At 39.9% G+C, this 14671-nt stretch overlaps 1 protein-coding gene across 2 annotated transcripts in view; it reads left to right on the top strand.

Annotated features, from left to right (window-relative positions):
- Nucleotides 1-4836: 4836 nt before the first annotated feature.
- The window catches only part of LOC110530405 (vacuolar protein sorting-associated protein 4B), a 33060-nt gene continuing 23225 nt past the window's right edge, over nucleotides 4837-14671 (top strand). Inside the window, exons 1-4 of one of the 2 annotated variants that reach the window (XM_021613429.2) lie at nucleotides 4837-5278; nucleotides 5887-5998; nucleotides 7069-7169; nucleotides 7364-7408. In XM_021613429.2, coding sequence (XP_021469104.1) covers nucleotides 5246-5278; nucleotides 5887-5998; nucleotides 7069-7169; nucleotides 7364-7408 — 291 coding nt within the window. In that variant the 5' untranslated portion in view covers nucleotides 4837-5245. Of the gene's footprint in view, nucleotides 5279-5886; nucleotides 5999-7068; nucleotides 7170-7363; nucleotides 7409-13133; nucleotides 13354-14671 lie in introns of those variants that run through there. The other variant, XM_021613430.2, reaches the window with a different exon arrangement.

Here is a 14671-nt window from a genome sequence, read left to right as displayed (position 1 = left end):
GTTTCAGTGTTATTTGCCTCGAAGCGAGCAAAGAAGTAGTTTAGCTCGTCAGGTAGGCTTGGGTCACTGGGCAGCTCTCGGCTGTGATTCCCTTTGGAGTCTGTAATGGTTTGCAAGCCCTGCCACATCTGACGAGCATCAGAGCCGGTGTAATACCATTCGATCTTAGTCCTATATTGACGCTTACGTCGGAGGCCATAGCGGGATTTCTTATAAGCTTTCGGGTTAGAGTCCCGCTCCTTGAAAGCGGCAGCTCTCGCGTTTAGCACAGTGAGGATGTTGCTTGCAATCCATGGCTTCTGGTTGGGGTATGTACGTACGGTCACTGTGGGGACGACGTCGTCGATGCACTTATTGATGAAACCAATGACTGATGTGGTGTACTCCCCCATCGGAAGAACCCCATAACTTATTCCAGTCTGTGCTAGTAAAACAGTCCTGTAGCTTAGCATCTGCTTCATTTGACCACTTTTGTTATTGACTGAGTCACTGGTGCTTCCTGCTTTATTTGTTTTGCTTGTAAGCAGGAATCACGAGGATATAATTATGATCAGATTTGCCAAATGGAGGGGGAGGGAGAGCTTTATACGTGTCTCTGTGTGTGGAGTAAAGGTGGTCCAGAGTTTCTTTCCCTCTGGTTGCACATTTAACATGCTGATAGAAATTTGGTTAAAATGATTTAAGTTTCCCAGCATTAAAGTTCACGGCCACTAGGAGCACCACCTCTGGATGAACATTTTCCTGTTTGCTTTCGGCGGAATACAGCTCATTGAGCTCGGTCTTAGTGCCAGCATCGGTCTGTGGTGGTATGTAGACATCTACAAGAAATACAGATACAAAAATACAAAACTCTCTAGGTAATAGTGTGGCCTACAGCATATCATGAGATACTCTTCCTCAGTTGAGCAATACCTCAATAATTCCTTAGATATCGTGGCACCTTGAGTTTGAAAAAAATACATTTTGGTTATTATACTACTGTAAGTGAAGTGGATTTACACCCGGTAAAGGAATGACATCATGATCGGTACTACACAGAAATGCATAATTATGGATATGAATGTCATTCTCCTCATGTTTCACAAGTTTGGACAGCACAGCTGAGCACAGTATAGTACAGAGCAGTACAATACAGCACAGCAGAGTAGGCTAGAGTTCAGTACAGTACAGTATAGTTCAGTACAATAGAGTACAGTACAATAAACTTTACTATACTCTACTTTTCTTTACTGTATGGTATTGTACGGTACTGTCCCCTATTCACTGTACTATATTGTACTGTATTGTACAGTACTGTGCTCACTGTACTGTACTGAGCTATCCAAATTGATAGGTTCAGATTTGGCCCAGTCTTGCCTGTCTGTGGACATTAACATCAATGCCAGGGTGGACTGAGCCTGACCAAATGTCAACCACTTTTCAATGTCCATGGACATCTGGTGTCGTTCGATGCTCATTCGGTGAGGTTGCTGGTTACAGTAAATGGAATGGAGAGGGGGCTCATGGGCAGGTGTCAGTAAGATCCAGGAAAGGTTACATTAACTGGAGAGTGAGAGAGAGAGATGGGTTGTCCAGATTCAGACTGTTTTAACACTCTTGGTTCGACCCCATTTAAAAATGTTGTCATTTAGCAGACACTCTTATCCAGAGAGATTTACAGTCTAAAAACAGTTATGAGTTTAACATAACAGTGTGCAAGTGGAAGGGAGGACTGTAGCAAGTGACCCAACTGTGGCTTGTGACTATTATGATTTCCCATTGCAGCCAATTCAGTTGAAGCAATTCCGTTACTCACTTTCTTGGTAGTTCCGTTACCAATTTGATATCGGAATTACGAGTTTCATTCATTTAATAATTCATAAACAAAATTGATCAGTAAAATCACTATAACTAATTGATAGGTCTACCATTACTTGTTACTTCTGTGAACTTTAGAAAATGTATTGTGAGTTTTTGGTCAACAGAATTACAAGGCACACGGCAATATTTCTTAAATTTACATAAGGTAAACAATTTTTCAAACTAAATACGAGTGTTGATATTAGTTGGCAGGGGTCTTTATGTCAACATTATTGCGTTTTAATGTATTTCTGATACCTTTTATAATACTTTAACGGAAATCTGTCCCTTTACTTATGCCTAATTTTAAGAAGGAAACTTGTTTCAAAATGTATCTTTGCCTTCATATCCCGAAAATATAGACTCTTAGCCTTCATTTCACACCAAATTCAGTATGCTCCCATGAACTTCACATGTTGGTGTTCATGGCTCCTTTGATGGAAATGCTCTAGACAAAGTTGACAATTCTTTCAAAATACAGCATTATAAAATAATTGTGATTCCTGAATTATGTCCATTCTTCAACTGACCACTGATTTGTTTCACAGTAAAATGTAATATTGCATTAAGGCCACTATAATAAGACCACACAAACAGTATATGAATGTGCAGGGATCCACTGAATCTTGATTTAATTAGCTGCAAATAAAGGAGGCTGTATGAGCATTTGTTGACAGAGAGAAAAAGTGGAATGTAACCGGCAGATCACAATGTTTGAAAACACATCCATCCATCTCATCCAAAAACAGACTCCCAACACCCCAGCAGGCCATTTTGTGCCACACCCAACCCGAGCAAACATAACCCAGATTCATCCAGAGATACACTCCTTTCTCTTGCATACCATTGCTATTTCCAGTGCCATGGTCAGGGATTATGTGCAGGATGTAAACATAGTGGATTATGAGCAGATTAAATACCACCCAAAGGTAGTTACAGAATTTGTTAAATTACACATTGGGCTTATATATTCAATTGGGCAACATAAATAATGTGCTGTTTAGATTGTTTGTGTTATCAGCTCCCACCTTTGTGAACTATTCGTTGCAATTACAATATTCACTCACTGATATTACATTTGCAGTTCAGATACACTATACGTGTATACAAAGGTATGTGGACACCCCTTCAAAATAGTGGATTGGGCCATTTCAGGCACACCCGTTGCTGACAGGTGTATAAAATCGAGCATACAGCCATGCAATCTCCATAGACAAACATGGGTAGTAGAATGGCCTTACTGAAGAGCTCAGTGACTTTCAACGTGGCACTGTCATAGGATGCCACCTTTCCAACAAGTCATTCAAATGTCTATCCTGCTAGAGCTGCCCCTGTCAATTGTAAGTGCTGTTATTGTGAAGTGGAAACATCTAGGAGCAACAATGGCTCAGCCACGAAGTTGTAGGCCATACATGCTCACAGAACGGGACCGCCGGGTGCTGAAGAGCATTGTGAGTAAACATTGTCTGTCTTCGGTTGCAACACTTACTACAAAATTCCAAACTGCCTCTGGAAGCAATGTCAGCACAATAACTGTTTGTTGAGACACAAGCCTGAGACACACAAGCCTGAGATCCCCCTGCGCACAAGCCACAAGCCTGAGATCCCACACACACAAGCCTGAGATCCCCCTGCGCAATGCCAAGTGTCGGCTGGAGTGGTGTAAAGGTCACTGCCATTGGACTCTGGAGCAGTGGAATCGCATTCTCTGGAGTGATGAATCACGATTCACCATCTGGCAGTCTGACGGCCAAATCTGGGTTTGGCGGATGCCAGGAAAAATGATACCTGCCCAAATGTATAGTGCCAACTGTAAAGTTCAGTGGAGGAGGAATAATGGTCTGGGGCTGTTTTTCATGGTTTGGGCTAGGCCTCTTAGTTCCAATGAAGGGAAATCTTAACGCTACAGCAAACAACGACATTCTAGACAATTCTGTGCTTCCAACTTTGGGGCAACAGTTTGGGGAAGGCCCTTTCCTGTTTCAGCATGACAATGCCCATGGTTTGTCGAGATCGGTGTAGAAAAACTTGACTGGCCTACACAGAGCGTTGACTTCAACCCCACCAAACACCTTTGGGATGAATTGGAAACGCTGACTGTGAGCCAGGCCTAATCACCCAACATCAGGGCCCGACCTCACTAATGCTCTTGTGGCTGAATGGAAGCAAGTCCCCCCAGCAATGTTCTAACATCTAGTGGAAAGCCTTCCCAGAAGAGTGGAGGTTGTTATAGCAGCAAAGGGAGGACCAACTACATATTAATGTCCATGATTTTGGAATGAGACGAGCAGGTGTTCAAATACACTTTAGGATCAAAAGTATCTTAAAAATACATGGTCTACTCACATGGGGTGGCAAGTAGCCTAGTGGTTAGAGCGTTGGACTAGTAACTGAAAGGTTGCAAGATCGAATCCCCGAGCTGATAAGGTAAAAATCTGTCGTTTTCCCCTGAACAAGGCAGTCTTTGAAAATACAAAGTTGTTCTTAACTGACTTGCCTAGTTAAACAAAAATATATATATATACACACTGTACTACCTAATAAGTCCACCTGTGAGGCAGTAGATTCCACATTATCCCAATGTAAACCACTGGTCCTAGGGGGACACCTTGTGGGGATCAACACCACTGCAGGAGGGAGTTTTGCAAGAGAGGAATTTACAATATTCCTGAGCAAAAAAAAACTCATACCGGCACTTTATCTAGATTTGATGTATACTTTTTTCTGATTTATATCCCCTCGAGGGGAGTTTCAAACTGGAGGACAGATATGGAAGAAAGATATTAGCCTAACGTGAATGCCTACCGCGAATGGCGCGTCTCATGTTTTCCTGGACTGCTGACTATACTTACATAACAATCCATGAATAATGACAGATGCCTCTAGTAACCAAAAGGCCGTTTACGATGGGCAGAGCCATTGAGCTTCAATGGCAATTTCCAAGCTGTCACATACGCTATAGTGGCACAGACATAAAGAGGAGTCCTCTATCTATCTCAATGTAACAATTTTATCATCATGAATGACTCACAGGCAGGCGGATTCTCATGCCTTGTTCAAAACAACTAGAAACTCTCAAATCGTCGACTTCCGTCTTCAGTGCATTCAAGACAACTTTTAACTTGGGAAAAAAGTATTTGAACGGTAAATCCAACTTGGAATTCCAAGTCAGAAACTTTGGCATCTTTCTAGAGCTCCGACGCACTAAAGTCGCATATCGGAGGATTCCGAGTTCCGAGTAGTTTTGAACGCGTTATGATCATCATTATGATCATTATTTTCTACAGGCAAGTCTCTGACGCGTGTGTGCTGTGAGATAAGCAACAAGGAAATAGCTGTGTAAACGAAACAGTAATATCAAGGCAAGGGGCTCAGACTGTGTTGGTTCTCAGGAGCAACTGACCGTATGAAACTTCCCATGGAGCCAACAAATCTACAGGTATAGATTAACTGACAATTTATGTGATTAGCTTGGTAGGCTGATGTACGTTTTATTGTAAATGATTAATACATGTTTATGGGCCTATGGGTTTGAATCCACTTGTCAGAATGAGACGGTCAAGCTATCTTGGGGATATGCCAACATAGAACTCTAGTCGAGCAAATGTCGCTTGTGTTCGTGCTGTTGTCACTTTTGATCAGCTAATCAACTTGTTTATAGAGTAATAGAGCACAATACGTTATAAATAGGCCTACATGAAAAACATGCAAACAAGTAAAAGCCATTGTCAGCTACTTAATAAAATAGTGTTTAACTTTCACACAGCTAAGATAAATTCCATAGTGGCTTGTGATGCTGATGCTACATCCCATGTATTCTATTATCTAATCAGAGCATAATAATTGTGAGTCTGTCTCATTCAAATGAAGCAATGTAGACATAATAGGAAAATATGTGATGAACAATGACATGACATGTTGTGACTGAGTGCAGCAGTTCCCAACTCATCCCTCTCTTCCACCCAACTCATCCCTCTTTCCTTCTCATTTCTACCTTACTCATCCCTATATCCCACTCTTTTCTGCCCAACTCATCCCTCTCGTCAGAAAGCTATCGCTGTAGCACAGAAAGCCTCCCAAGAGGACCAGGCTGGGAACTACCAGGAGGCTATCAAATCTTACCAACATGCTGTCAAGTACTTCCTGCACATTGTAAAATGTATGTAACCATGACTCCTGAGGAAATGCCATACAGACATGATGATGACAGTCTAGTCTCTGTCTGTGAATATTACATTTTATCAGATGCTCTTATGTCAATGCATGCTGATTAAGTAAATGCATATCACATTAGCCTACAGCTCGTACTTGCATGCAGCAGCAACAGGTAGCCTAGCGGTGAACAGCATTGGACCAGCAACCAAAAGGTTGCTGGTTCAAATCCCCAACTTGAATAGGTGAAAAATCTGTCACTGTTCCCTTGAGCAAGGCACCCAACCCCAATTGCCCATGCAAGTCGCCCTGAATAAGAGCATCTGCTAAATGACAAAAAATATACTATTTAGGCCTAGGCCTACTGATAAATTGTAGCCTAATGGTAATGGTCACTTTCTGGTACCCAGGGAGCCAGTGACAAACAAGGAATCAATACAATTAACTGATATACAAAATGGTGTAAAGATGCTTTTGTTTTATGAATCACAAGTTAAACAAAATCGTTTTGTAAAAGGCTAATGTTTATTACAGTCTTGATAGGCAGGCCACAAGAAAAGGAATTTCACTACATAAATCAAAATCAGGGTTTGGCCTTAGGCAGCAGCCTACTGTGAAACAAAAGGGGCTTACAGTTTACCCATAGGTATAGGCCTACTCTCCCCTTTTTCTACACCTATTAGGTATATTGTCACCACCTACTACCAAAGATGGTGGATAATTGAAGATCGTTCACTCAGGCCATTGGAAAAAAAAAGTCCAGTCTGCTTATTGGGTGACTCTCCCATAGACAACAGCTGGCTCTGATCTGCTTAGTGTATTGACTTTGACCCACAACAAATTAGGGAGTGGGATATCTCACTTCCATCTCCTTGAGTTTACAGGCTACTGGTATAGCCTTGTGGTTCAGTTGGTAAAGCATGACACCAGGGTTGTGGGTTTGATTGCCACTGTAGAACTAGTAAGAAAAATGTAAGTTGTTCTGGATAAGAGCATGTGATAAAATGTAAAATACCTGGGCAAAACCATTGCCTTAACACAGTGTTAACTGTCTCTTCCAACTTCTCTCCCTCTCAGGTCAACCACAGGGTAAAGAGGGCAACCAGAAGATCAGGGACAAGTGCAAACTGTACCTGGACAGAGTGGAAGAACTACAGGAGTATCTAGAAAAGAAAGAGGTTATTAGACGGTTGAACATTTTATAAATAATGTAGTCTAACAAGTAGGTCCAATGTTATGCCTACTATATATATTTATCATGAATCTGACCGGCAACTCTGTGGTAAGGATAAAGCTAATAGAAGATGTGCATATCCTTCTCATGTCCACATGAATCATCCTTATTTGACATTTCATCCCTCTACAATACAAGGTTGGATCCCAACCAACAATAAACCCCACTGAAGAAGAATACAAGGTGAGTGAAAAGATACTGATAACTAACTGCTTTTGTATATGAATGTCCTAAAGAGCAACTACCCCTAACAACTTCTCATTTAGAAAACAGCCTATGCAGCATCGATATGTGTCAAACATTTAGCCTACTGACAAAATGTACTAAAAGTAATTTTGGTTATGAAGTCAGTGTTGAGTTTTGTGAGACTTGTGGTAAATGGGTTTGTTTCAATCCTGGCTGGCAGCACACAATTAATAATAATTTCAGAGTACAGCTTCACTTGACAATCTTAATGCCTGTGGTAAAATTTGGTTTGACTTTGGATATCCCTATGGGGCTAGTTAGGGACCATCTGTAAATGACACAATGTACATGGGACAACCTCAAACCAACTATAAATTGTAGAAATTCATATACAAATATTGAAATTATTTAATGAGAACTAAAAGGTGTGCAACATAAATATTGCCTCCTTTACATTGTGTAATTTATTGGCAGTCGCTAACTAGCTCCTCAGATAGGCTATCAAAAGTCAAACCAATTTTGCCAGGGGTGCACACCAGCCAGCTGAAACTAATTTGACAAATAATTTGTGTAACTCTTCCCACCTGTGAACACGCACAAGAGACACCCACATCAAACCACACCCCTAAACCAACTCACCTTTGATGATCGAAAGCAAAGCCAAATCAGAAAGTGCAGTCGCCCTTTAAGGGTTGTCACTGGCTATATCTTAAGAAATCATGAAAACAAAAATGAGCTTTTTGGTCTTAATTTAGGGTTAGGTATAAGATTAGGAGTGTGGTTAGGTTTATAATCAGATGTTAAGAAGAGAAATGTTAGAAATAAGCGGGGTTTAGCCATAATTATGACTTGCTGTGGTAACAGGGCTGTGTGACGTTTTAACATTCTGGGATGTTCAATTGAACTGAAACGGTGCTGTACTGAACAACCAGTTGAAAAACGGAGAGGAGTTGAGGAACACTGTCAGCATGGCCACTGTCCTTTAAAACTACACTTACAGCTTCAAGCCACACCCACCAAACATACCTCAAAGCCTGTTCAACAATGTTTTGCGGAAACGTGTTGTTCAGTACAAGTCGTTCCCCAATGTAACAAACTTTTTTTAAACAACAAATCAATACAGGAAGTATGTGGGAACACAAGTGTGTATATATAAATAATATACAAAGGACAATTGGGCTAGGGGGTACAATATCACATTACACAAGGTCTTTAAGGGACATAAATACACTTACAATTCTAACAGCTTTTTTGTTAGAGTATTTAATTGTCTTAAAATATAGTTAAAAGTGGTGTTTTGGATGTAAATTTACATTTGTGAATATGAAATTTGGCCTAATGAAATTAATTACATAAAATTGTTTCAGCTTATTTCTATCGTAGGTAAAGAATCCAAGCAGTACATCTCTCCACAATAGTGTAAAATCTTCATAAATATGTTCAATTATATAACTCCTGATGTCTTGCCACAGTTTCCTTAAATTAATACAATGCCAAAAAAGATGCAACATCGCTTCTGGGTGGTCATTACAAAAGGTACAATTTGAGTTGATGTTTTCCTTAAACTTCTTCATATAGTGGTTGGCAGGATAATATTTCTGAACAAATTTAAAGGAAACTTCCTTAATTTTGTTAATAGTAGGTATGTGTGTGGCAACATCCTAACTTTTTTCCAACAGATATTGTCAATCAAACCATTCCAATAATGCATGACATAAGGTACATACAACATACTGCTGAAACAAGGTCGTTGACTGGACCAAAAGAGAAACAAATCTTTCCTACTGATGAGTCAACAGGGTTAGCAGAAGGTAAGCTCTGAGGGTCAGGTCTTGACACGTTCCTGAAGCAATTGAAAAATCTTTAGGTGTTACACGGACCTTGTAAAGTGATAAGAATTCCTTACAACTAAGTAAAAAACCCTCTGCATTTACAAGTTGGCTCACCAATAGGATATTATTTCAGAACCAATATTCTAAAAACAAAGTGTTTTTATACAATATATCCCGATTATTCCATATACAGTTGAAGTCGGAGGTTTACATACACTTAGGTTGGAGTCATTAACTAGTTTTTCAACCACTCCACAAATGTATTGTTAACTATAGTTTTGGCAAGTCGGTTAGGACATTTACTTTGCATGTGTAAAAGTATAGCTTTCATCCTTCCCCTCGCCGGGCTCGAACCAGGGACCCTCTGCACACACAGACAACTGACACCCACGAAGCATCGTTACCCATCGCTCCACAAAAGCCATGACCCCTGCAGAGCAAGGGGAACAACTACTTCAGGTCTCAGAGCGAGTGACGTGACTGATTGAAACGCTATTAGCGCGCACCACCGCTAACTAGCTAGCCATTTCACATCGGTTACACATGACACAAGTCATTTTTTTTCAACAATTGTTTACAGACAGATTATTTCACTTATAATTCACTGTATCACAATTCCAGTTGGTCAGAAGTTTACATACACTAAGTTGAATGTGCCTTTAAACGGCTTGGAAAATTCCAGAAAATTTGGTCATGGCTTTAGAAGCTTCTGATAGGCTAATTGACATCATTAGAGTCAATTGGAGGTGTACCAAGGCCTACCTTCAAACTCAGTGCTTCTTTGCTTGACATCATGGTGAAATCAGCCAAGACCTCAGAATATAAATTGTAGACCTCCCCACGCCGGGTTCATCCTTGGGAGCAATTTCCAAACGCCTGAAGGTACCATGTGCATCTGTACAAACAATAGTACGCAAGTATAAACACCATGTAGCCATCATACCGCTCAGGGAGGAGACGCGTTCAGATGAACGTACTTTGGTCGCAAATGGGTCTTTCAAATGGACAATGACCCCAAGCATACTTCCACAAGTTGTGGCAAAATGGCTTAAAGACAAAGTCAAGGTATTGGAGTGGCCATCACAAAGCCCTGACCTCAATCCTATAGAAAATTTGTGAGCAGAACTGAAAAAACGTATGCGAGCAAGGAGGCCTACAAACCTGACTCCGTTACACTAGCTCTGTCAGATGGAATGGGCCAAAATTCATCCAATTTATTGTGGGAAGCTTGTGGAAGGCTACCTGAAATGTTTGAACCAAGTTAAACAATTAAAGGCAATGCTAGCAAATAGTAATTGAGTGTACGTAAACGTCTGACCCACTGGGAATGTGATGAAAGAAATAAAAGCTAAAATCAATCGTTCTGCTTATTTTTTTATGACATTTCACATACTTGAAATAAAGTGGTGATCCTAACTACCCTAAAACAGGGAATTTTTACTGGGATTAAATGTCAGGAATTGTAAAAAACTGAGTTTAAATGTAGTTGGCTAAGGTGTATTTAAACTTCCGACTTCAACTGTGTAATATCTGTGTGGAGAAATTATGCATATAAATTAAGGACCATGACAAGAAACCCTGCTGATGAAAAGCAGAACGTTTCACTGGAACTTTGTCAATATTATAATTGCAAACCAACATGAAGTTAAGGCCACCAAAAGTATAGAAGACATGATGAGGAATACAATTCCACATAGAAGTGGGTCTTCTTAGGAATTGTTTTATCCAATTGATCTTGAAAGTATAATTTAAGGTAAAGTCCAGAAAATTCAGCCCACCATACTCATAAGTGGTCATCGGAAGTTTTCCTAATGTAATGAGTACGGTTTCTCCACAAAGTTGAAAAGCATCTGGTCCATCTCTTTGCTTATTTTACCGTCAAGATATAAAGATAGAGATACCTTCAGCCTGGGTTATTACGACTCTCATTTTTAAAGAAGTCCCTCTGTAGCCATTGATTTAGCTTCTTCTGGGTTTTTTAAATAAAAGGGTTCAAATTTAGTAAGCCTCTAGACTTCTGATCCTTAGTAATTGTTAAGCCTAAATATGTAAGTTCTTCTTTCACTGGAAAACCATAATATGAAGGTGTCACACAATCTTTGACAGCCATGAGTTCACATTTATTAATGTTTAGATATAGACCAGACGCTTTGAAAAAGGATTGTATCACATTGATCAATATGAGAATTTGGTTAGCGTCTTTCAGAAAAAGTGTAGTATCGTCAGCCAGATGGCTTAAAATAATTTATTTACCAGCTATGGAAATACCTTGTACAGGACCATTATTTAAAGAATGTAAGAATTTGGGTGATTAATAAAAACAGATATGGAGAGATAGGACAACCTTGCCTAATTCCTCTCTTTAACTCAAATCTAGGCGAGGTGCCATATTTCAATTTGATAGAGCTATTACCATTTGTATAGAGAGTCTTAATAGACTTACAGAAAAAATCCCCAAACTAAATTTCTCAAGGGAGTGGAAGAGGAACTAATGCTCTACTGTGTCATATGCTTTATTTAAAATAATAATAAACTTAGCAAAAAAATAAACTGTCTTTCAAAGATCATTTGTAAAAATCAAAATAACTTCACAGATCTTCACTGTAAAGGGTTCAAACACTGTTTCCCATGCTTGTTCAATGAATCATAAACAATTAATGAACATGCACCTGGGGAAAGGTCATTAAGACACTAACAGCTTACAGACGGTAGGCAATTAAGGTCACAGTTATGAAAACTTAGGACACTGAAGAAGCCTTTCTACTGACTCTGAAAAACACCAAAAGAAAGATGCCCAGGGTCCCTGCTCATCTGCGTGAACGTGCCTTAGGCATGCTGCAAGGAGGCATGAGAAGTACAGATGTAGCCAGGGCAATAAATTGCCATGTCTGTAGTGTGACACGCCTAAGACAGCGCTGCAGGGAGACAGGACGGACAGCTGATCGTCCTCGCAGTGGCAGACCACGTGTAACAACATCGGTACATCCGAACATCACACCTGCGGGACAGTTAAAGGATGGCAACAACAACTGCCCGAGTTACACCAGGAACGCACAATCCTTCCATCAGTGCTCAGACTGTCCGCAATAGGCTGAGAGAGGCGGGACTGTTCTGCCATGGCCAGCGAAGAGCCCAGATCTCAAACCTATTGAGCACGTCTGGGACCTGTTGGATCAGAGGGTGAGGGCCAGGGCCATTCCCCACCAGAAATGTCCAGGAACTCGTAGGTTTCTTGGTGGAAGAGTGGGGTAACATCTCACAGCAAGAACTGGCAAATCTGGTGCAGTCCGTGAGGAGGAGATGCACTGCAGTACACATTATTCAATTTCTGTTAGTCGCATGTCTGTGGATCTTGTTCAGTGTATGTCTGTTGTTGAATCTTATGTTCATACAAATATTTACACATGTTAAGTTTGCTGAAAATAAATGCAGTTGACAGTGAGAGGACGTTTCTTTTTTTGCTGAGTTTATGAACCTATCCTTGGTTATTAGTTCTGAGTACTCAAGTATGTCTAATACTAGTCATATATTTTTAGAAATATGTCTGTTCCTCAAAGCCATACTGTGTTTCATCAATGATTGCATCCAGGACTTCAATTATTTTTTGCAAGTAGTAAGGCTAATAATGTCTTATAGTCACTATTAAGAAGACAAATTGGACGCCAGTTAACAATGCAACAAACATTCAAGTAAACTGAACGCACCTCGGACGACCAGTTACGTCATTTCGTGTTCACGTGAGAGTTCTACGGAAATCAACTACACATCTCATAATGTGTCTCACTGGGATAGCACAACCACAAAGTTAAAAAAAATGTAGGGTAAAGCATTTACTGTTAGATTTAAAATAATAATTTAATAAAATAAATTGTATAAATGGGCGGGGTTTATGACTGTGGCGACCCCGAGTGCGGATTTTTTTTTAAGCTTCAGTGTTATTCAACGACCTGAAAAAGGAAAACAATCCAGTTGATTTTAAATTAAATAGCGACTGTTGGGCTGTAGTTTTTATTTATTAACAAAAATAAGGCCTGTTTTGCCGCTTATTATATTCAAAACTATTTTATTGACAAGTAATTAGCCGTTATGGCTGCCAACAACAATTTACAGGTAAGTTGGGAAAGCTGCCTACTATTGTAGCTAGTTAGCAACACACACAGTTTAGCTATATAACTAACGTTTGTTCGTGATTCGTTTTGGTTATCTTGTTAACTAGGTAATCAAATGGCCAACTTGCCGTTATACCAGTGTTGATGTGCGCTAGCTAGCTTTAGCTATATGGCTACGGTGAAGTTATGTTAACGTGTTAGGTAACGTTAGCTAGCTAGCTGAGTAACGTTAGTTATTTTGTTACTGCGAGTTTACCGATTTGAGGACAGAGCAGCAACTAACGTTAACGTTAGTCACTAGAATTCGTTGAAGCCTGTTTAACTAGCTAACTTTAACGTTAACTGTTACCTGAAACTTGATTGCATGCACGTTTCCTAGAAGCGAGTTACAGTAGTAAAGTTGACATGTTCATGTTGGTGTAAATGTGTACAATAATTGACTGCTTGCCTTGTGTTCTCGATGACTAGCGCGCCCCCAGCAAGGCCAAGACAATCTGAAATTTCAATAAACTAGTACCATGATAATGTAATTGACTAGTTAACTGTTAAGCAAATGAACAATGTTTTGGTTCGTTTCTAGCTTGTTAACTAGCTAATGCTAAGTTAGCTGGCTAGCCAGTTAGCTGACGACGTCTTAACTTGAGATAATTAGGTATTCATTATTACAGGAAAATACACTCGCATGAAATAAGCGTTAATGGCGAGCTAATGACAGAAAATAGATTACGCTTGTGAGTGTGAATATATAAAAGCAGGGCATTCCCCGGAGGATTTTAAAATTTGGGACACTGTCTCGTTGGCCTAACGTTATATCCTAATTTGACTTTGGTGCTGGTCATGTTGTTCTTCACATTACCGTCACTGGTGAACACTATTTCAAATAAAATCAATGTTTGTCACATGCACAGGATACAGAAGGTGTAAACCGTACAGTGAAATGGTTACTTGCATAGTGGAGTCTTGTTTACACGGTTATCTAGCTAGCTAAGCAATGAACCATAATCCCAACTCATTACGTTACTACCCTGCATGAATCTGCTGGCAGCTAATATTAGCAAACTAGGTTCAATGTTAGCCAACATTAGGCTATAACTAGCAAGGCAGATGGCTCTGAAATACAATTTTACTATACAGATCATACATGTGATCTTAGTTAGGGAGCCAGCTATATAACAGTACGCTTTAACTTGAAAAGGGAACTGATTTCTGACAAAATTAGAAACTTAGAATATCTGAAAAAAGTGGACTGTTTTACACGAATACATGGATGAATGCTTCTCCCTCTGTCACGGATGCCATGGTGGCCCTTAGTTTGAAGA

Source organism: Oncorhynchus mykiss, chromosome 8, assembly GCF_013265735.2.
Source record: "Oncorhynchus mykiss isolate Arlee chromosome 8, USDA_OmykA_1.1, whole genome shotgun sequence".
Classification (NCBI taxonomy): Eukaryota; Metazoa; Chordata; class Actinopteri; order Salmoniformes; family Salmonidae; genus Oncorhynchus; species Oncorhynchus mykiss.
This window is presented reverse-complemented; position numbering and strand designations above follow the sequence as displayed.